This window comes from Dysidea avara, chromosome 3, assembly GCF_963678975.1.
Source record: "Dysidea avara chromosome 3, odDysAvar1.4, whole genome shotgun sequence".
Classification (NCBI taxonomy): domain Eukaryota; kingdom Metazoa; phylum Porifera; class Demospongiae; order Dictyoceratida; family Dysideidae; genus Dysidea; species Dysidea avara.
In genome coordinates, this window is record NC_089274.1 from 30,958,316 (window position 1) to 30,980,426 (window position 22,111).

Here is a 22,111-nt window from a genome sequence, read left to right on the forward strand (position 1 = left end):
ATCTGACTGATGATGACGATGTTCCTCCACCATCTAGAAAGGCCAAGAAAGGCTTGATGTCTTTGTTGGATGATGTTGTTAATTCCAAATCTCAAGATGAAGGTGCTCCACTATCAGACAGTGAAAGAATCAAAGCTGAAGTACAGTAGAAAGGGAAATGAGCAATTACATTGCCATTGAAATTGATCCTAGTACATTGGGTATTCCTCTAGTATGGTGGAAAGACAATCAGAAACACTATCCACGGTTAGCACGGTTAGCTAGGAAATTTTTATGTATTCCAGCAACCTCAGTGCCATCAGAGCGTGCATTTAGTGTGGCTGGACATGTAGTAAATGAAAAAAGAGCCTGTCTACTACCGGAGAATATTAACATGTTGGTCTTCCTTGGTGCAAACCTAGAAGTTAACAAGAAGAAAAGATAAATTTAAAAGTAACAGTATGACTAACGGTATAACAATATTGTTTATTGTGAGACTAAATCTTTTGTTTTAACAACCATCACTTACTTGAAAGTTCTTTAGTGTTCAGTGTTATATTGTATGATCATTATCAAGATGATATCGTTTATCTAGATAAATAGGCTTTTATTATCGAAATTTATCGAGATATAGGTTTTTTCATTATCGCACAGGCCTAATAGATACTGTTCCCCACCTGATGAATCGTACAGTACAATAGTACTGTGTAGTAGGGACCACAAAGGAGTAGTCCTGGCCCACGAAATAACATCACCCATAAACCAGCCTCAATTTTCCCTGACGATGATGTAGGCAGTATTGGTTAGGTAAAACTAAGCCCAAACAAGCTTTCAGATCGACCCGAAACGCTTTCAACAAGTTGCTTTCTGAAATATTACTTAGCGTAATTTTCTACTGACTTGATGCGTTCAGACAAGCGTAACTCGATAACGGCACTTGATTTTTTCACTGTTCGACGTTGCTTCGGCCCGAGAGGTGCCTTTTGGCATTTTGCAGTACGTACAATGCATTCTTCATGGACTTACCAGTGTCCTTCTTTGTGTCCCATTCATCTTTGCTGACAGCGAAAGGTGTCTATTTGGCAGTAGCATATGATTGCTTCCCTTCGTAATGGAAATTGTCTGTATTTTTATAGATATTTTCATAGTGGCTATTTGGATTGCATAGGTGCTTTTCGAATAGTTCTTGATTCGTACTGTTGTGTAACGGGTTGAATATAGCCGGCAACGAAGCGTTATGGTTGCAGACAATAATTGATATAACTGGGACGCGCAGCACCATTTCTTTCGGCATGGGTTGAACATAGCTGACAACGAAGTGTAATGGATACTTCAGTTTTAAGACGATAATTGATATAGCTGGTGTGCGTGGTACCATTTCTTTTGTGGTATGCGTGGGTTCACCAGTCTTAATTATTATTTGCAATAAAAGTTAACAAACAAATGCACAAAAAAAATATTTGGAATTTTCAAGTAGAGTAGGGACCATAGCACATTGATAAAAAGTACTGAAACAAGCTGGAGTAGTGCACGATATTAAATCACAGTAAAACAATAATAGGTGTTATATTGGTGTATTTCTACTGTGCACTTCCATTATGGTATTTTGGAGCACAGTAGGGATATAACACTTCATATTGTTTTACCGTGATTTAATATTGTGCACTGCTCTAGCTTGTTTCAGTACTTTTTATTGATGTGCTATGGTCCCTACTCTAGTTGAAAATTCCAATTTTTTTGTGTACTTGTATCACATGCTTTAGTTGTGACATCAAATTTCTGTTTGGTGCAAATCTGAATGAAATCCTTTGAAGTACAGGCTGTAGGTACAAATTATGGCGTGGTTACAAAACACTGTAATTTTTACACTAACATTGATTCTTCTACAACTAATTGTGAAACTCCCCAAACATTCTTGTAGTGGTTTGAAACAGCAGTATCTTTAAAAGTATGGAAGCAGATTTTTAGTTATGATTACTATGGCTTCAAAAAGGAGATTGCTGTTTTTCATAGAAAATTTTGAGTATTCATCTGTACTTTGCATTTACTTTGTAGTATCTTGAGCACAGTAGGGATATAACACTTCTCATTGTTTTACTATGATTTACATGTAATATCATGCACTACTCCAGCTTGTTTCAGTACTTTTTATCGATGTGCTATGATCCCTACTCTAGTTGAAAATTCCAAATTCTTTGTGTTCTTGTATTCTACTGTATACCCCAATAGTGTTGCACCGATATCCAAATTAGCCGATTATTCCGATAACTGATATTAAGCAACAGAATTAGCCGATACCGATAACCGATCCGATATACACTAACAACACTTAACACTCATTCCTATCATTAGTGACATAACCATTAATATGCAGCTCATTCTAGGCTACAATGTAAAGTTAGATGTATACCACAAGTAAAAGTTACTCATGGTAAACAGGTTTTAAGAACATTTTAGAAAGCAGGATGAATAATTCTCTTTGATGTTGACACTGTTAATGAGATTATATTAATACCACTTAGAGAACTGAGGTGAGGGCTTTAAGTTTCATTTAGAGACCTCTTGTCACGTGAGACTGTTATGGTAAATTCAACAACACTTCAAAGAGTTTACTACAGTGTATGTCACTGATTTAATTAGTGGTTGTATGGTTAGTGAGATTTGAGTTTTTACCTTCATCAGCCATACCAGCGCTTGACCAATCTAGCCATCAACCGAAAGAGCCAGCTGCTCCATGCATATCACAGTTACCCCAACAATGTTCACATTCACAACTAGCTATCCATCAGTGAAACTACTGGTGTTGCAAGTTTACAGCAAGCACATTTACGTTCGTCTGCTTGTCAGCACTATCGCCATTAGACCATCAATGCACTTCAGCTATGCTATTGCACCTGTTTGTAACATTTGTAACTCTGTTGCCAAGTATAAAGCCTGTAGCTTCGTGGCCAGCTGTTATAAAGCTTGTTGCTTCGTGACCAGCTGTTATTGTATTTATTTATTTATTATCAATTTACCACAAGAGAAGGAACGGTACAAAAGGCAAGCCTGTACAAGGTACTGTCCTAATACAAAACACATACAACCACTAAACCAAACACACACAAAATAACACTTACAAAACAAAACAAATCAACAATGATTATAATTACATCTACAAAACAACAAATCAACAGCAATAAATTACATTTAAAAATTATAACAGAAATGTCTGTAAATAGCATGACGAGAAACAGAACGGCTCTCAATTCCCAGAATACTGATTGGTACTTTGTTCCACACACAACAAACACGGACAAAATAAGAATATCGTTTAGCAATGAAGATGGGGGTAAGATGATGGCTACGCGTAGGCATAGTGTTGTATGTACAGTAGTTTGAAAACTTAATAGAACCAGCATGAAGAATGTCCTGAATAGCACACACCGACAAATAGTCCCGCCTGGCAGATAAGGATGGTAAACACAGCTTTCTATAGCACACATTATGAGGAATAGACCAAGAGTGCGTAGTTTGTTTCCAGCGACTGCCACAAACCCACGGTGCAGCACGCCTCTGAACAGGTTCACATCTTTCACGGCATGAGGAGACCAAACCACGCAAGCGTACTCCAACAGTGGCCTAACAATAGCTTTGTAAGCTCCATATTCGGCTTCTGAATCACACCCCAACATAGTACGTCGTAAAACATTCAAAACCCTGGTGGCCTTTGTGACAGCAAATTGACACTGGGAGGACTACTGCAATATATCATTTATATGGATACCCAGGTATTTCACAAGATTGGTCCACTGAACTGGTTGACTGTTAATAAGATAAGTAAAGGAAATTGGCTTCCTCTTGTTTGTGATGGTTAAAGCCTCACACTTTTGGGGACTCAGATTAAGTTGCCACCGTTTATACCATGCCACTATAGCTGAAAGATCATCCTGCAGCAGCTGGCAATCCCCCACTGATTTCACATTAAAATATAGTAACACGTCATCAGCAAACAGCTTCAATTTACACACCTTAGGTATTGTAGTTAAATCATCCACATAAAGGAAGAACAATAGTTGACCCAAAATAGATCCCTGCGGCACTCCAGAAGTGACTGAATCCCACTCAGAGTAAGTACCATTCACAACAACTCTTTGAAACCTCTTGGTAAGGAAGATACTCACCCACTCCATCAAATTACCACATATCCCTAGGGACTCCAGTTTCAAGAGTAGGCGTTCATGTTTAACATAATCGAATGCTATAAAGCTTGTTGCTTCGATTCGTGTCCAGCTGATATAAAGCTTGTCGCTTCGTGGCCAGTTGTTATAAAGCTTGTCGCTTCGTGGCCAGTTGTAATACAGCTTGTTGTGTTGTAATAAAGCTTGTCGCTTCTTGGCCAGTTGAAATATAGCCTTGTCGCGTTGTAGCTAATAAAGCTTGTCACTTCGTGGCATCAGTTGTTATAAGGCTTGTCGCTTCGTGGTCAGTTATAGTAAAGCTTGTCGCTTCATGACTAGCTTGTATTAGCTAGTAAACAAGCCTTGGACCTATATAACAGCTACTAAAACAACACTAACCTGGCCACTAAGCTGGCGGCACAAACAAACACGTTGTAAAGGACCTTATCTAGCGTGACTCTGTGCTTCTTTTGTCAGTGCTGGTAACGAGCTGCTTTCTAAATAGGTTAGATACCCACTGTCATTTTTTAGTAGGGTTGAAGCCCTCGTGCTTGGTTTGGCACCTTGGCGGGCATTAATTAGTGACCTTGGCTGCGCCTCAGTCACTAATTGGTTCCACGCCTCGGTGACCAAATTGCGCCTTCAGGTTGTCAACCTTACTAAAAACCTACAGTGGGTATTTAACATGCACTTACTACTGCTTCACAGCTGAGACAAGTGGCTGGTACTACATAGAAATGTAAAGCCTCAGTTTACTGTTGGGAATGGCCTAAAACCTGACAGTTTATTATGGGCATGGCCTGTAGTCACTGCTAAACCATCAACACATAACTTAATTGAAATGCCAAATAACTTATGTCTAGCCTCCCCCACATCATTATACTACGCAGTGCAGTGGAGATTAACATCAGCTTTGATTTAATCAAAATCGATTAATCAGCTAGTAACCAATACACTGTATTTGCTCGATACCGATTATCGGTGCAACACTATACCCCAGTAGATGAAATGATTATAGATGGCTATTTATAGTGAAACAGTACCTTCTGGAAATCAAAATCAGTAGAAATCCTTGATAGATTATACTATACGTTTTAGAGTCTTTAATGGTGCCACGCCCAGTTAGTTGCAATTACTGAGTTATCCACGGAGGAGACAAGATTTCATCGAAAATTCTTTTACTAGCTGAGGTGAATAACTGTTGGTTGATAGGTGCTTGTTATTAGAGACTTGTTTACCGTCTAGGAAAGTATTTTGCAGAATGTGTGAAGTTACACCATATGTGGTAAGCGTAGCCACTAAGCGTGGTATATCACTTATATACCACAGTTTGCCGTGATATATCAGTTATATACAGTACCACAGCATGGCGCTTTTGATCTCCACCACAGGTGTAGTATACGGTACCTCCCAAACGCAACATCGCAAGCACTAATTTCATGCAATTAAAGAACTCACTTGAGAAAGGAACGTGAAAATTGTTTCTGTCATGCGTCTCCATACTCCCAGTCAAGGAATGAAGACTCGCAAATGAAATGGCTGTCACTCCACCCTTTTTGAGCGAGTTTTTTAATTGTGTGCAATTGCTGCTCATGACATTGCATTTAGGCGGTACCACATGCTGCTCATGACATTGCTGCTCATGACATTGCATTTAATTGTGTGCAATTGCTGCTCATGACATTGCATTTAGGCGGTACCACATTGCTGCTTATGACATTGCATTTAGGCGGTATATCATTATATCGCCCTCACTACAGGGCGATATCATATAGTCCTGCAAAACATTATTGTAGTTTCCTTTGATCTGAAGTTTCAAAGTGATATATAATTGCGTCAAAACCTGCCATTTGCATGTATCAAAGTTTAAAATAAACTATATTTCAGTTTTATAATTAGACATCTCACACCTACTATACAATATAAAAAAATCAATCAATAGCTCTATATCTCACTTGTTTCTTTGTAAGTTGCATTGTAATTGTTTTAGTAGTGTGATTTTCTGATACCAGCTTAATCTCCCTTACCTGTGTATATACTGTATGCTTATCATTACCACCTGGACACACAATGCTCTAAGTGCTGGTTTAGTACTGTTTATACAGTACATGCACTGTGGGTATGTTATCATCCTGGTGTATGTACTTGGTTGTGTGTGACCCTGTTCTAGTAATAATTATACAACTAAGTACTAAGAACATTAACAATTATTGATTTAAAAATGAAGTGGCGATCCAAGCGATAAAAAGTAGTGAAATAAGAGAAGAATAATAGTATTACAACATAGCTCTGTGGGAAAATCCCTACATTTGCTATTGTAACAAAGTAGGGATATCATGCAGAGCAATGTTGTAATACCATCATTTATCTCTTGTTTTACTGCTTTTTAAATTGCTTGATCCCTCCTTTATTTTTAATTTAATCAATTTTGAATGTACTAATTTGTTTGTTACCCAGTAAACATTGTAAGATATAAAAGTCAGAATAAAATTGAATTAGAGTACGTACATCCGGCAAGTGCCTATCAGGAATTGCTTTGATAGGCTTGTACAATATTTCTAACCATTACACGTTTACCCTAGGGTTAACTACAGTCATGTATGAAATCGTTTACAGTATAGTATGTCAAGTTTCTATTTACTGTAATACCTATATCCAATAAATTTCTATTTTAATTCCCATCAAGTTGTATGTGTACATTCCATTGTAGGCCAATCATGTTGTGAATTTTTTTTGGGAGTTTTTTTATTTAATTAATTTTTTTATGAAATGGAACTGTGCATGCATATGGCATAAATATTTGACTTCTGTGTATTTTGTAGATAAATTTTGTTGCTTTGATTGTACTACAATTGCACTACGTACAGTAGTAGGGTCTGTCTTTCTACACTAGAAATGTTTGAAATTAATTTGGAATAGTCCTGTCCAGCTGTCAAGCCTATAGTTACACTGTATTGTGTGCCTTTGATTAATTAGCGTGTACATACTGTATAGTACATGTGGTCTGCAAAGCACAAGTTTCATGGAATGTGATCTCTGGGATTTTGGAAAATGTTATTGAGGTACTGTATGTATTCCTAAGACCCACCACTCTTCTAAGAAAAAAATATCAATATCTAAACAACAAAGCTTTAAAATTAAGATATCTGAAAGAAGCTCTTTAGAGAAAGTTTAAAACTACTGGAAATCATATTGACTCTCAGTTTTACTCAAAAACAAACTCATAAAGAAGTTTACCTAGGTCTCTTCGTCTCAATTATGAACAGAATCTAGCAAAAACCTTGAAAAGTAACCTCAAGTGTTTTTTGATTCCAAGATTAAAGTCAAGCCTGGTATTCCAACATTATTAGTACCAAATGGTAACTAAGCTACCTCTCCTCTTCAAAAAGCTGAAATGCTGAATTCTTAGTGTATTCACATCTGAAAATTTGCAGTCATTGCCAAAAATAGATGACTACCATTATGGCCAACCATTGAATAGTATAGATGTTACAAAGGACATCGTGTATGCAATTTGAGGCCTACCAAATTACTTGGACCAAATGGTTTCTATCCAAGGGTTCTTAAAGAAGCTGCAGCTCAATTATGTTCCCCATTCACTGTTTTATTTCAACTTTCATTAGATGAGGGTGTTTTACCTGAAAATTGGAAAGCAGCTAAAGTGATTCCTATTTTTAAAAAAGGAGAAAATCTGATCCTGGAATTTACCGTCCGATAAGTTTAACATCTGTAGTATGTACACAGTAAGGTTTTTGAGTCGATTGTAAGAGAAGAAATTATTAAACATATGTCAGCCAACAATCTTCTCTCAAATACATAACATGGCTTTCTACCTAAGAGATTTTGTATGTCTCAACTTTTAACAGCAATGAAATTCTGGACAGATGAAATTCAAAAAGGCAATCCAGTTGATGTGATTTATTTTGACTTTAAGAAGGTTTTTGACAAAGTATCCCATGAGAGACTTTTTATTAAGTTAAAAGCATATGGAATTAAAGGAAAGCTATTAAAATGGATGCGGTCATTTCTTAAGCACCGGAAACAACAAGTGTCAGTAAATTGTGTTGCATCTGAATGGTCTGATGTAATGTTTGGAGTCCCACAGGGATCAGTTTTAGGTCCAATTTTCTTTATCATGTATATAAATGATTTACCCAGTGTTCTATCAAATCCTTGTTTACTTTTCGCACCAAAGTATACAGTCACATTAAGAATGACGATGATATTAGAAGACTACAACAAGATATTGATAATTTAGTGAAATGGTCAGAGGTATGGTAGATGCCATTTAACATCTTAAAAGTGTATGTCACTGCATTTGGGATATTCTAATCCAATTCATATTCATTCTATGGGTGGCAAATGTATTGAATAAACTAGTGAAGAAAAGGATTTGGGTGTTGTAATTGACCATCAGTTCAAGTTTCATAGCCATGTACCTGCCATAACAAGCAAAGCTTGGAGACTACAGGGGCTCATAGTAAAGTCAATCATTAACTTGAATGTTCAAACACTCCCCTACTTGTATAAGGCTATTGTAAAACGAACCCTTGAGTGCGGAAATAATATTTGGGGACCATTTTATAAATGTGATGAGAATCTAGTTGAACAAGTTCAAAGAAAAGCAACCAGGCTGGATACATCTGTTAGTCATCTTTCATATGTGGAAAGGCTCAGGCATCTCAACCTACCATCCTTAAAGTATAGACAATATTGTGGTGATATGATTACAACATACAATATCATAGATGCCAATCTACATAGATGCCAATCTACATCTTGATCAATCCTTGTTCTTTACAAGCAATTGGACAAACGCAAGAGGACATCCTTACAAATTATTCAAACCTATTTCCACCAATACAGTTTAACAACAGTTTTATTCTCAACGAATTATAAATGACTGGAATGCACTTCCTTTCAGTGTAGTGGGGGCAACATTAACCAATGAATTTAAAGCAACCCTTGATAAGCACAACAAAGATAACTTATTTTTATACTGAACTGTATATATAGTTAGAAGTATTGATGAGCTTTAAGATCAGGACTTACAGGCTTTTGCCTTTCTGATATAATGTTATTACAATTGCACTAGGTACAGTAGTAGGGTCTGTCACTAAAAATGTTTGAAATTAATGTGGAATACTCCTGTCCAGCTGTCAAGCCTATAGTTTAACTGTATTGTGTGCCTATAATTAATTAGCATGTACATACTGTTCAGTACATGTGGTCTACAAAGCACAAGTTTCACAAGTGTTAATATGAATTTTAATGTGCATGTTCATACAGTATTTGTTTCTTAGACTGGTAGTGGGAAGACTTATACAATGGGATCTGGATTTGATGTTGCAATACTACCTGATTGTGAAGGTGCATATGCTTTTTGTTACAAAGTATTGTATAGTATGTTACATATACACTGTTCATTAGTTCATGTACATATGAAGTACTGTATACACATTCTTTTCTGTTTTAGTGTGCACAACTTACAATGAATCTATTGTACATTAGTGCATGCAGATATACTGCACAATACTCAATCAATGCACATTAACAATACAAATCACTTTTAGGGGTCATCCCTCGAGCAGTAAAAGAGATTTTTAGTACTATTAGAATCCTTCAAGAAGAGGCAAGTGCTTGTGGAAAACCACCTCCTTCATTTGAAGTCCATGTGCAGTTTTTAGAGGTAATTGAACTGTATACAGTAGTGGCCTAAAAAAATTCATTTTCGTTCACGTCCGTGTAGTGTTTTGTAAATACTGTAGCAACACAAATTCCCTAGAGGAATGCCAGGTGGAGTATAAATACAATGCAACCACAACGGAAATGCATCACTGGAAAAATAGGAGTATACAGTAGTACAAACCTTCATCAAGCTTCGACAGAAACCTCTCTAATCCGACATCTCTGTAATCTTGAATACTTCTGTAATCTGACATTGTTTTGTATCCCAAAAAACTTTTTCTATGTAATACTACCTCAATAATCCAACATCCTTGCTAAACCGACTTATCTCATTAAGTGTCGGATTATAGAGGTTTCACTGTATGTAACCTTAGCCATACAGTACAGTCCATTTATGACTTCACTCACGCGTGGCGTTTTAGGTGTGGCGCCACGCGATTTTTTCTGTGGCGAAAGCAAAAGTTACGTGTGGGACTGGTCATTGCCACGCCATGGGACAAGGCATTACCACGCGTGGAAAAAGAGATTGCCACGCCATGACATTGCCTGCGTGTAGTCCTCTGTTTGCCACTCATGGCTAATATTAGCCATTGCCACGTGTGGCTGTGAGGGGAGAATGCGCAGTTAAAATGCCAAACTACAGGTACATGTATACTTACTGTACCTCACTGTGCATTGCATTCTTAAAACTCGATTATTAACTAACACTTCGTATTTTACAGGTCACGCCAGGTCTCTTTTTCACACCATCACGGGATCTCGCACGAGGTGAATCGGATTAACCTTTTTAGCTCATGTGCCAATTTTCTTTAAGTTTTAAATTTTACTTGTACCTGTACATATTTTTTCGTTATTTTTTAACTAGTGATTTAGCAATGGTGATGCATTCACACCACCAACAGGATATCGCACGAGGTGAACCGGATTAACCCGTTTAGCTCACGCACCAATTTTCTTTAAGTTTTGAATTTTACTTGTATCTGTACATATTTTTTCGTTATTTATTAACTAGTAATATAACAAAGGTGATACATAATAGTACTTAAAAGTAGAGTATCAGTAGACTCTGTAGCTGAAGTGAATTGAAGTCTCCTCCCAGTCCTCCACGGAATGCTTTGATAGTGAGTGAAGGTCATCCTTTGTAAGACAATGAAATATATACAATGCACAATATATCTTTCTAATCAGTTTGTAAACATTTTGGCAAGTGCATAGCAGCAGTACTGAATGAAGCGATTAATCAATTGTTAATGGGTGCGTCCGCTATATTGCAATCATGCATTGATAAACACCAGCTAATGGCTAAAAGTTTCCATGCATTATCTATCACTTTATAAGGTGTTTTAAGGCTACAACTATGGTAGCAAGCTAAACTGCGAAGATTCAAAAGTGGGCACGAATATCAATTGCAAGGAGACGAACATCGATCATGCAAGATGAATATGCAGCTGCAATAATGATAGCAAAGTTTATTTGTGATTCTTTCATAGACTATGAGTGCATTACAAAACTTCAAAGAATACTTTTATAATTTGAAGTTTACTTAACCTTTGAACCCACGAAACATTCGAAGCTTTGTCCAAGCCCTATAGTACAGTACTGTACATGTAAATACTGTAGAGTTTGTGGTTTACACATACTCGTGGTTGACAGCCACTTGTGGCATAAGGACTACACGTGGCACACCATGCGCGTGTGCTATGCAGCAAAGTTGGCTTGGGCCACGCAACAATGATCCGTTGCAATTGCCATGGTGCTGCACGGCACCACGCCTAAAATCCCATACATTTATGAAGTTATAAATGGACTGTATTGTAGATACAACAGCTCTATCTAAATTGTTTAGCTAATTGTGAAAGATTATCAACACAAACGGTAGTGTATCGTTCGGTCTAAATAGCCAGCGTGCCACACCATGAGTATATTGATAGGTAAAATAAATACACAGTTTACACACCATTGTAGCTCCGTGATCCCTCATCCGACTGGAACCAGTTTCGCTGCAGAGGTGCCCTCCAGGTAGGTCACCCACATACCAAATTTGAAGGAAATCGCCCCAGCCATTTCCGAGATATGAGTGGCCAAAATTTCAATTTCATTTCAGTTTTTTTCTTGTTCTTCTTGTTCGTCTTTTCGCACACTTTGAAAAATTGTTATAAAATACAAACATTGTAGCTGATTGCAATAAAACTTGGCATGCTCAAAGGGAGTCTAAGGGCGAATCCTAGTACCAAGTTTGGTGTAAATCTGATGAGCAGTTCATGAGTTATGACTGATTATTCACATAAAACAAGATTGATTTGTTGTCATGCCTACAAGGTAAACTGCTTCGAGGAATGAGTTGAAAATTGCTTTGTAGATGGAGTAACCATTGTAGGAGTGCCTTTTTTGTTTGAAAGGAATCGAGATAAAAGTCATGGAGATATGGCACAAAACCCAACTTGTGTCAAAATTACGCGATTAAGTTTTGTGAATAAAAAACTATTAGTTTTCATGCCGACCAGGCAAATCGCTAAGAAGAGTGAGCTGAAAACTGGTATGTAGATGAAATAATCATCATTGAAAGTCATTGCAGTGGTATAAAAGAATCGGAGTTAAAACTACTGACTTACAGGTGTACAATACAAAATCCTAGTAAGTGCGCGATCAAGATACTCTAATAACACAGTCACCCTATTAGAGCATACAGCATTGTTAGTAAGTTACTCTATTAAAGCATTCAGCGACGTCACAATTCACTGTGTAGACTAGTGTTGCCACGATATATCGATACATCGATAGTATCGATATAACAAGGTGGTGCGATAGTATCGATATAACAAGGTGGTGATATGATATAACAATCAGTTATATCGATGGTTGCGCAATAGTAGCGCCGCTTAGTGTAATGATGTGGGGGAGGCCAGACATATGGTCATATGGTATTTGGCATTTAATTAAGTTGTGTGTTGATGGTGTTGTGTGGTAAACAAGCAAACCCCAAAGTAAACTGGGAGGTTTTAAGGTTTCTATGTACTGTAGTGCCAGCCACTTGTCTCAACTGTAAAGCAGTAGCAAATGCATTTAAAACCTGATAAACAAGAGTAGCTTTTGCTTGTGGTAAACATTTAAACTTACAATGAATATGTTTGTCTTGCAAATGTTATAGGTAGTTCTATATCGCGATATATGTTCATATCGTGATATAAACCTTGGTGATATACACTGTATGATATAGAGTTTTTCTGTATCGTGGCAGCACTAGTGTAGACGCCAGTAGAGAGTTCAGCTAAAATAAGTTACCCAGTAGAGAGTTTAGCTACAAAAATTTAGAGCTCAGGTACAAACAAAGCACCCTGTGGAGTATTCAGCTACAAAAAGACATCCTGTAGAGAGATCAGCTTCAAACAAATCACCCTGTGGAGTGTTCAGCTACAATAAGCCACCCTGTAAAGGGATCAGCTACGAGCAAAATCACCATGTGAAGAGTTCAGTACAAAAGCCACCCATAGAGAGATCAGCTAGAAACATGTCACCTGTAGAGAGTTCAGCTACAATCAAGGCACACAGTGGAGAGCTCAGCTACAAACATATCACCCTGTGGAAAGTTCAGCTACAAACAAGTAGCTCTACAGAGAGTTCAGCTACAAGCTAGACTTGATAGAGAATTCAGCTACAAACAAATCATCCTGTGGATAGATCAGCTACAAACAAGTCAGCCAGTATTGAGTTTAGCTACAAACAAATCACCCTGTAGAATTTTCAGCTACAGAATGCTACCCTGTAGAGGGATCATCTACAGTGTACAATTAAATCAGAGTACAGCTACAAGAAGCCACTTTTTAGAGAGATCAGCTAGAAACAAGCCACCCTGTAGAGAAATCAGCTAGACAGAAGTCAACTGTAGAATACACCTGCAAGCAGGTTACCCAGTAGTGAGTTCAGTTACAAGCTAGTCACTCGGTAGAGAATTCAGCTACAAAGAAGTCACCTGGTAGAGAATTCAGGTAGAAATAAGTCACCTGTAAATATTTCAGGTTGCTCAGTAGGGAGCTCACCCACCAACAGGTGACCCAGTAGAGAGTTCACCTACAAACAAATCATCCTGTAGAGAGTTCAACTACAAGCAAATCATCCTGTGGAGAGCTTAGCTATATACAAACTAACCACCTAGTAGAGAGTTCAGCTATAAACAATCACCCTGTAGAGAGTTCAGCTGCAAACAAGCCATCCTGTAGAGAGTTTAGCTTCAACCAAGTCACCCAGTAGAGAATTCAGCTACAAACAAGTTACCTACAGGTAGAGTGTTCAGCTACAAACAAATTACAAGTTCAGCTGCAAACAGGCCATCCTGTAGAGAGTTTAGCTACAAGCAAGTCACTTAGTAGAGAATTCAACTACAAACAAGTCATACAGTAAAAAGTTCAGCTACAAAAATTCACGCTGTAGAGAGTTCAGCTACAAATATGTCCCCTGTACAGAATTCAGCTACAAACCAAGTCACCTGCAGATAGTTCAGCTACAAATAGGTCGCCCAGTAGAGTTCAGCTACGAAAAAGTCACCCAGTAGAGAGTTCAGCTACAAACAGGTCACTCAGTAGAAAGTTCAGCTACAAACAAGTCACCATGCAGAGAGTTCAGCTATAAGCTAGTCATACAGTAGAGAATTCTGCTACAATCAAGTTACTTGTAGAGGGTTCAAGTCATATAGTAGAGAGTTCAGCTACAAAAATTCACACTGTAGAGAATTCAGCCACAAATACATGTAAGTCACCCTGTAGGGGGTTCAGCTACAAACAAACCCCCCTCTAGAGAGTTCAGCTACAAACAAATTACCTATGGAGAGTTCAGCTCCAAAAGTCAGATAGTTCAGCTACAATTAGGTCACCCATAAAAGAGTTCAGCTACTAAAAAATCATCCAGTACAGAGTTCAACTACAAATAGGTCACCCAGTACAGAGTTCAGCTACAAGCAAGTTACCCTGCAGAGAGTTCAGCTACGAGCTAGTCATTCAGTAGAGAATTCAGCTACCAACTAGTCACCTGTAGAGAATTCGGCTACAAACAGGTCATCCTGTAGAGAATTCAACTGCAAATAAATCACCCTCTAGAGAGTCATCTACAAACAAGTGACACAGTAGAGAGTTCAGCTGCAAACAAGTCACCCAGTAGAGAGTTCAGCTATGACCAACACCTAGTAAAGAGTACAGCTATAAACAAATCGTCCTGTAGAAATTTCACTTATGAGCAAGTCATTGAGTAGAGAATTCGGCTGTAAACAAATCACCCTGTAAAGAGTTCATCTACAAAAATGTCACCCAGTAGAGTATTCTGCCACAAATAAGTTACCTTTAGAGATTTCCACTACAAACAAACTACCCAGTAGAGACTTCAGCTACAAACAAGTCATTCCATCTACAATCGAATCACCCTGTAGAAAGTTCAGCTATAAGCTATGTAGTGACCTGGTAGAGAATTCTGCTACAAACAAGTAACCCAGTAGAGATTTAAGCTACTTTGTAATTAAGTTAAGTTGAGGATTAAAGTAATTATTATAATATAATTAGTTACATAGTAATTTGTAACAAGGATTAATTAACTGTCCAAAATTGTAACGATTTGGATAGTTACATACTGTTGACATGTTGAGAAAAGCTGATTTATATAAAAATTTGTTCTGTTGGCCTGTTGAGAAAAGCTCATTTATATAAAAATTTGTGCAATTATAAAAAATGAATGTTTAAAATTAATTCTTTGCAACTTGTTTCTCACCCCTGTAGTAAAGAAAAAAGACAGATAGAGGCCCCAAAACTGGCGTATGGCCTGCTTTGGAGAATACAAATACAAAAAGAAATGATATCTAATCCAAAACAGCAAAAAAGGGTATGGCTCCCAAAAAGGCACAGTTAATGAAATATGAAATCCAAGTTGACGGCCAAGAAATGGCTATGATGGTAGATAAATGGCAAAAATTTTATTAATGACGATTCAGGTGAATCTGTTGCTGAGGCAGTACAAATTCACCTGAATTTTGTTATTAAAATTTTTGCTATTTACCTACCATCACAGCCATTTCTTGGCTGCCAACTTGGATTTCACATCTTTTTTCACCATGAGTTTTTGGGGGCCGCACCCTTTTTACAGCTTGGCTGTTTTGTATTAGATTATGATTACTATCATTAATTTACAACTGTATAATATGCCTAATTACAGGTGAATCAAGACACACGGTAGTGTGTCGTGCGGCCAAGAAGCCAGCACGCAACACCCGTGAGTATTTTGACAGGAAGAAAGAAAACTCATTTTCACACCTCCGTAGATTTGTGCTACCTTCACGAAATAAGACAATTTTTGCTGTGGACACACCCGTCAATGTCAGTACTCATATTTGAGCGAAATCGCTTCAAGCATTCCCAAGTTATGCGACTTCAAAAATTGGCTTAGTTTCTTCATTTTGTTTCCTTATTATTATTATTATTTTTCTTTTTACACATTTACAAAAACTGCCATAAAACGCGAACGCAATATCTGATTGCCATTAAATTTGACAAACAGAAGGGGGATATAAAGGCACATCTTGGTACCAAGTTTGGCTGAAATACAATAAACAGTGAAGGAGTTATTAGTGATGATTCGCAAAAAATAACACCAATATGTTGTCACGCGTACAGGGTAGACCGCTAATGAGAAGAAGCTGAAAATTTGTTGGTGAATAGGTTAACTATTGAACCTCAAACCTTTTGTGGTTTGAAAGAAATTGAGCTAAACACCACGAAGATACAACAAAAAAAACCAACAGTGTTTAACAATTATGCAATCAAGATTTGCTAATAAAATGACTACTTGCCACGCTTTCCAGATAAACCGCTTGGAGTAATGCTTTGAAAATCACTGTACAGATGGAGTAATCATCTTATAAAGGTTCTTAAATGGTGTAGAAGAATCAGACTTAAAGCCACAGAGTTATAACACTTGGTGTAGCAAGTGAAAAATAGAGATACTCTAATAGAGCATTCATCCTAACAGAGCAGTCACACTGAAGAGAGATCAGCTAGAAGCAAGTAACACGTATAGAGTTCAGCTACAAACAGATCATCCTGTAGAGACGCAAGTTACCCTATATAGATCAGCTACAATCAAATCACCCAGTATATGTGTAAGAAACAAATCACCATGTAGAGAGATCAGTTAGGAACAAGTCACCCAGTAGAGAGTTCAGCTAGAAATAAGTCACCCTGTAGAGATATTGGCTACAAACAAATCACCCTGTAGAGAGATCAGCTAGAAACAAGTCACCCTGTAGAGATATCAGCTAGATACAGAGTACAAGTTACCCTATAGATATCTACTACAAACAAATCACCCAGCAGAAATATGTGCTTGAAACAAATCGCCATGTAGAGAGATCAGTTAGGAACAAGTTGCCCAGTAGAGAGATCAGTTAGGAACAAGACACCTAGTAGAGAGATCAGTTAGGAACAAGTTGTAGTAACTATATATTACCTATATTGCACTAATCACATGTACAATTGATTGTAACATATGTAGCACATGCATACATGATGTATCAATAAGTCATGTGATTAAGGATTATTCAAGAACTTGATTAGTCATACTGGCACATGTATGGATGAACTATTGTATTTTTGATTGAACGAACTGTAATTGAATTGTGTTTTACAAAGTCACCCAGTAGAGAGTTCAGCTAGAAGCAAGTTACCCTGTGCAGATATCAGCTAGATACAAGTTATCCTATAGAAATCAGCTACAAACAAATCACTCAGTAGAAATATGTTTTGAAAAAAAATCGCCATGTAGAGAGATCAGTTAGGAACAAGTCAGACAGTTCAGCTAGAAACAAGTTACCCTGTAGAGAGATCAGCTACTGTACAAACAAATCACCCGTAGAAAGATCAGCTGGAAACAAATCACCCTGTAGAAAGATCTGCTAGAAACAAGTCATCCTGTAGAGATGTCATCCTGTAGAGATATCAGCTAGATACAAGTTACCCTATTATCACAGCTACATGTATTTCTTGGCTGCCACCTTGGATTTCACATCTTTTTTCACCATAGCCTTTTTGAGGGCCGCACACTTTTTTTTACAGCTTGGCTGTTTTGGATTAGATTTCACTTCTTTTTGTATTTGTATACCCCAAAGCCGGCCTATGGCCTGCTTTGGGACTTTTTTAACCTATCTTTTTTTCTTTACCACAGGAAGAAGAAAAGATGAAGCAGATGTACTTTAAATATTTCTGATTTAATCAGTAAATGTACAAATTATATATATATAATACATATATTTATTATAGAACTGTCCATGGTGGTTTCTGTGTAACTGAACACTCTTCAAGGCAACTTCTTCTAGCTGATCTCTCTACAGGGTGATTTGTTTGTAGCTGAACTATCAACAAGGTAACTTCTTCTAGCTGTTCTCTCTACTGGGTGATTTGTTTGTAGCTGAATTCTGTATAGGTGATTTGTTTGCAGCTGAACTCTCTACAAGGTAACTTCTTCTAACTGATCTCTCTACTGGGTGATTTGTTTGTAGCTGAATTCTGTATAGGTGATTTTTTTGCTGCTGAGCTCTTTACTGAATGGTTTCTTTGTAGCTGAACTCTCTACAAGGTAACTTCTTCTAACTGATCTCTCTACAGGGAGATTTGTTTGTAGCTGAACTCTCTACAGGTGATTTGTTTGCAGCTGAACTACATATCTAGATGATGGTTTCTTTGTAGCTGAACTCTCTACAAGGTAATTTCTTCTAGTTGAACTCTCTACATGGTGGTTTCTTTGTAGCTGAACTCTCTACAAGATAACTTCTTCTAACTGATCTTTCTACAGGGGAATTTGTTTGTGGCAGAATTTTCTACAGGGTGATTTTTTTGCAGCTGAACTCTCTACATGGTGGTTTCTTTTACTGTAGCTGAACTCTCTACAAGGTAATTTCTTGTAGCTGATCTCTCTACAGGGTGATTTGTTTGCAGATGAACTCTCTTCATTATGGTTTCTTTGTAGCTGAACTCTCTACAAGGTAACTTCTTCTAGCTGAACTCCCTACATGGTGGTTTTTTTGTAGCTGAACTCTCTACAAGGTGACTTTTTCTAGCTGATCTCTCTACAGGGTGATTTGTTTGTAGCTGAACTCTCTACAAGGTAACTTCTTCTAGCTGATCTTTCTACAGGGTGATTTGTTTGTAGCTGAACTCTCTACAAGGTAACTTCTTCTAGCTGAACTCCCTACATGGTGGTTTCTTTGTAGCTGAACTCTCTACAAGGTTACTTCTTCTAGCTGATCTTTCTACAGGGTGATTTGTTTGTAGCTGATTTTTCTACACGGTGATTTGTTTGCATCTGAACTCTCTATATGGTGGTTTCTTTGTAGCTTAACTCTCTACAAGGTGACTTCTTCTAGCTGATCTCTCTACAGGGTGATTTGTTTGTAGCTGAACTCTCTTCATGATGGTTTCTTTGTAGCTGAACTCTCTACAAGGTAACTTCTTCTAACTGAACTCTCTACAGGGAGATTTGTTTGCAGCTGAACTCTCTTCATGATGGTTTCTTTGTAGTTGAACTCTCTACAAGGTAACTTCTTCTAGCTGAACTCCCTACATGGTGGTTTCTTTGTAGCTGAACTCTCTACAGGTGATTTGTTTGCAGCTGAACTCTCCACATGATGGTTTCTTTAAATTTGTAGCTGAACTCTCTACAAGGTAACTCCTTCTAGCTGATCTCTCTACAGGGTGATTTGTTTGTAGCTGAATTCTGTACAGGTGATTTGTTTGCAGCTGAGCTCTTTACAGAATGGTTTCTTTGTAGCTGAACTCTCTACAAGATAACTTCTTCTAACTAAACTCTCTACAGGGAGATTTGTTTGTAGCTGAACTTTCTACATGGTAGTTTCTTTGTAACTGAACTCTCTACTAGGTAACTTCTTCTAGCTGATTTCTCTACATGGTGATTTGTTTGTAGCTGAATTCTGTATAGGTGATTTTTTTGCTGCTTAGCTCTTTACAGAATGGTTTCTTTGTAGCTGAACTCTCTACAAGGTAACTTCTTCTAACTGATCTCTCTACAGGGAGATTTGTTTGTAGCTGAACTCTCTACAGGTGATTTGTTTGCAGCTGAACTATGTATCTAGATGATGGTTTCTTTGTAGCTGAACTCTCTACAAGGTAATTTCTTCTAGCTGAACTCTCTACATGGTGGTTTCTTTGTAGCTGAACTCTCTACAAGATAACTTCTTCTAACTGATCTTTCTACAGGGGAATTTGTTTGTGGCAGAATTTTCTACAGGGTTATTTCTTTACAGCTGAACTCTCTACATGGTGGTTTCTTTTACTGTAGCTGAACTCTCTACAAGGTAATTTCTTGTAGCTGATCTCTCTACAGGGTGATTTGTTTGTAGCTGAATTCTATACAGGTGATTTGTTTGCAGCTGAGCTCTTTACAGAATGGTTTCTTTGTAGCTGAACTCTCTACAAGGTAACTTCTTCTAACTGATCTCTCTACAGGGAGATTTGTTTGTAGCTGAACTCTCTACAGGTGATTTGTTTGCAGCTGAACTATCAACAAGGTAACTTCTTCTAGCTGATTTCTCTACAGTGTGATTTGTTTGTAGCTGAATTCTGTACAGGTGATTTGTTTGCAGCTGAGCTCTTTACAGAATGGTTTCTTTGTAGTTGAACTCTCTACAAGGTAACTTCTTCTAGCTGAACTCCCTACATGGTGGTTTCTTTGTAGCTGAACTCTCTACAGGTGATTTGTTTGCAGCTGAACTCTCCACATGATGGTTTCTTTAAATTTGTAGCTGAACTCTCTATTAGGTAACTTCTTCTAGCTGATTTCTCTACAGGGTGATTTGTTTGTAGCTGAATTCTGTATACGTGATTTTTTTGCAGCTGAGCTCTTTACAGAATGGATTCTTTGTAGCTGAACTCTTTACAAGGTAACTTCTTCTAGCTGATGTCTCTACAAGGTCACTAGTTTGTAAACGAATTCTCTACATGGTGGTTTCTTTTTAACTGAACTCTCTACAAGGAAACTTCTCTTAGCTGATCTCTCTACAGGGAGATTTGTTTGTAGCTGAACTCTCTATAGGTGATTTGTTTGCAGCTGAATACTCCACATGATGGTTTCTTTGTAGCTGAACTCTCTACAAGGTAACTTCTTCTAGCTGATCTCTCTACAGGGTGATTTGTTTGTAGCTGAACTATCAACAAGGTAACTTCTTCTAGCTGATCTCTCTACAGGGTGATTTGTTTGTAGCTGAATTCTGTACAGGTGATTAGTTTGCAGCTGAACTCTTCACAGAATGGTTTCTATGTAGCTGAACTCTTTACAAGGTAGCTTCTTCTAGCTGATGTCTCTACAGGGTCACTAGTTTGTAAATGAATTCTCTACATGGTGGCTTCTTTGTAACTTAACTCTCTACAAGGAAACTTCTCCTAGCTGATTTCTCTACAGGGAGATTTGTTTGTAGCTGAACTCTCTACAGGTGATTTGTTTGCAGCTGAACTCTCTACATGATGGTTTCTTTTTAGCTGAACTCTCTACAGGTGATTTTTTTGCAGCTGAACTCTCTACATGATGGTTTCTTTGTAGCTGAACTCTCTACAAGGTAACTTCTTCTAGCTGATCTCTCTACATGGCGATTTGTTTGTAGCTGAACTCTCTACATTGTGGTTTCTTTGTAGCTGAACTCTACAAGGTGATTTCTTCTAGCTGAATTATCTCTTTCAGTCTATAGTTGCATGAATTCCCTACAAGGTAATTTCTTCTAGCTGATCTCTCTACAGGCTGAATTGTTTGTGGCTGATCTCTCTACAGGGTGACTTGTTTGTAGCTGATCTCTATACAGGTTACTTCTTTCTAGCTGATCTCTTGAATTCTCTTCGGGTGACTGCTCTATTAGGATGACTGCTCTATTAGGATGACTGCTCTATTAGAGTATCTCGATCTCGCACTTTCTACACCAAGTTGGATTTCGTGTTATAACTCCGTGGCTTTAAGTCTGATTCTTCTACACCATTGAAGAGCCTTTCTAAGATGATAACTCCATCTGTACAGCGATTTTCAAAGCATTACCCCAAGCGGTTTACCTGGTAGACGTGGCAAGCAGTCATTTTTATTAGCTAATCTCGATTGCTTAATTGTTATACACTGTTGGTTTTTTCGTTGTATCTTCCTTGTTTTTAGCTCGATTTCTTTCAAACCACAAAAGGTTTGAGGTTCAATAGTTAACCTATTCACCCACCGATTTTCAGCTTCTTACCATACGCGGTTTACCCTGTAGGCGTGACAAC

The 22,111-nt window shown here is 37.7% G+C and overlaps 1 protein-coding gene across 2 annotated transcripts in view; it reads left to right on the top strand.

Annotated features, from left to right (window-relative positions):
- The window catches only part of LOC136250691 (kinesin-like protein KIF21A), a 465,334-nt gene that overhangs the window by 56,694 nt on the left and 386,529 nt on the right, over positions 1-22,111 (top strand). For both annotated transcript variants that reach the window (XM_066042921.1, XM_066042922.1), the window contains exons 5-6: positions 9,443-9,509; positions 9,713-9,828. In XM_066042921.1, coding sequence (XP_065898993.1) covers positions 9,443-9,509; positions 9,713-9,828 — 183 coding nt within the window. The remainder of the gene's footprint in view (positions 1-9,442; positions 9,510-9,712; positions 9,829-22,111) is intronic.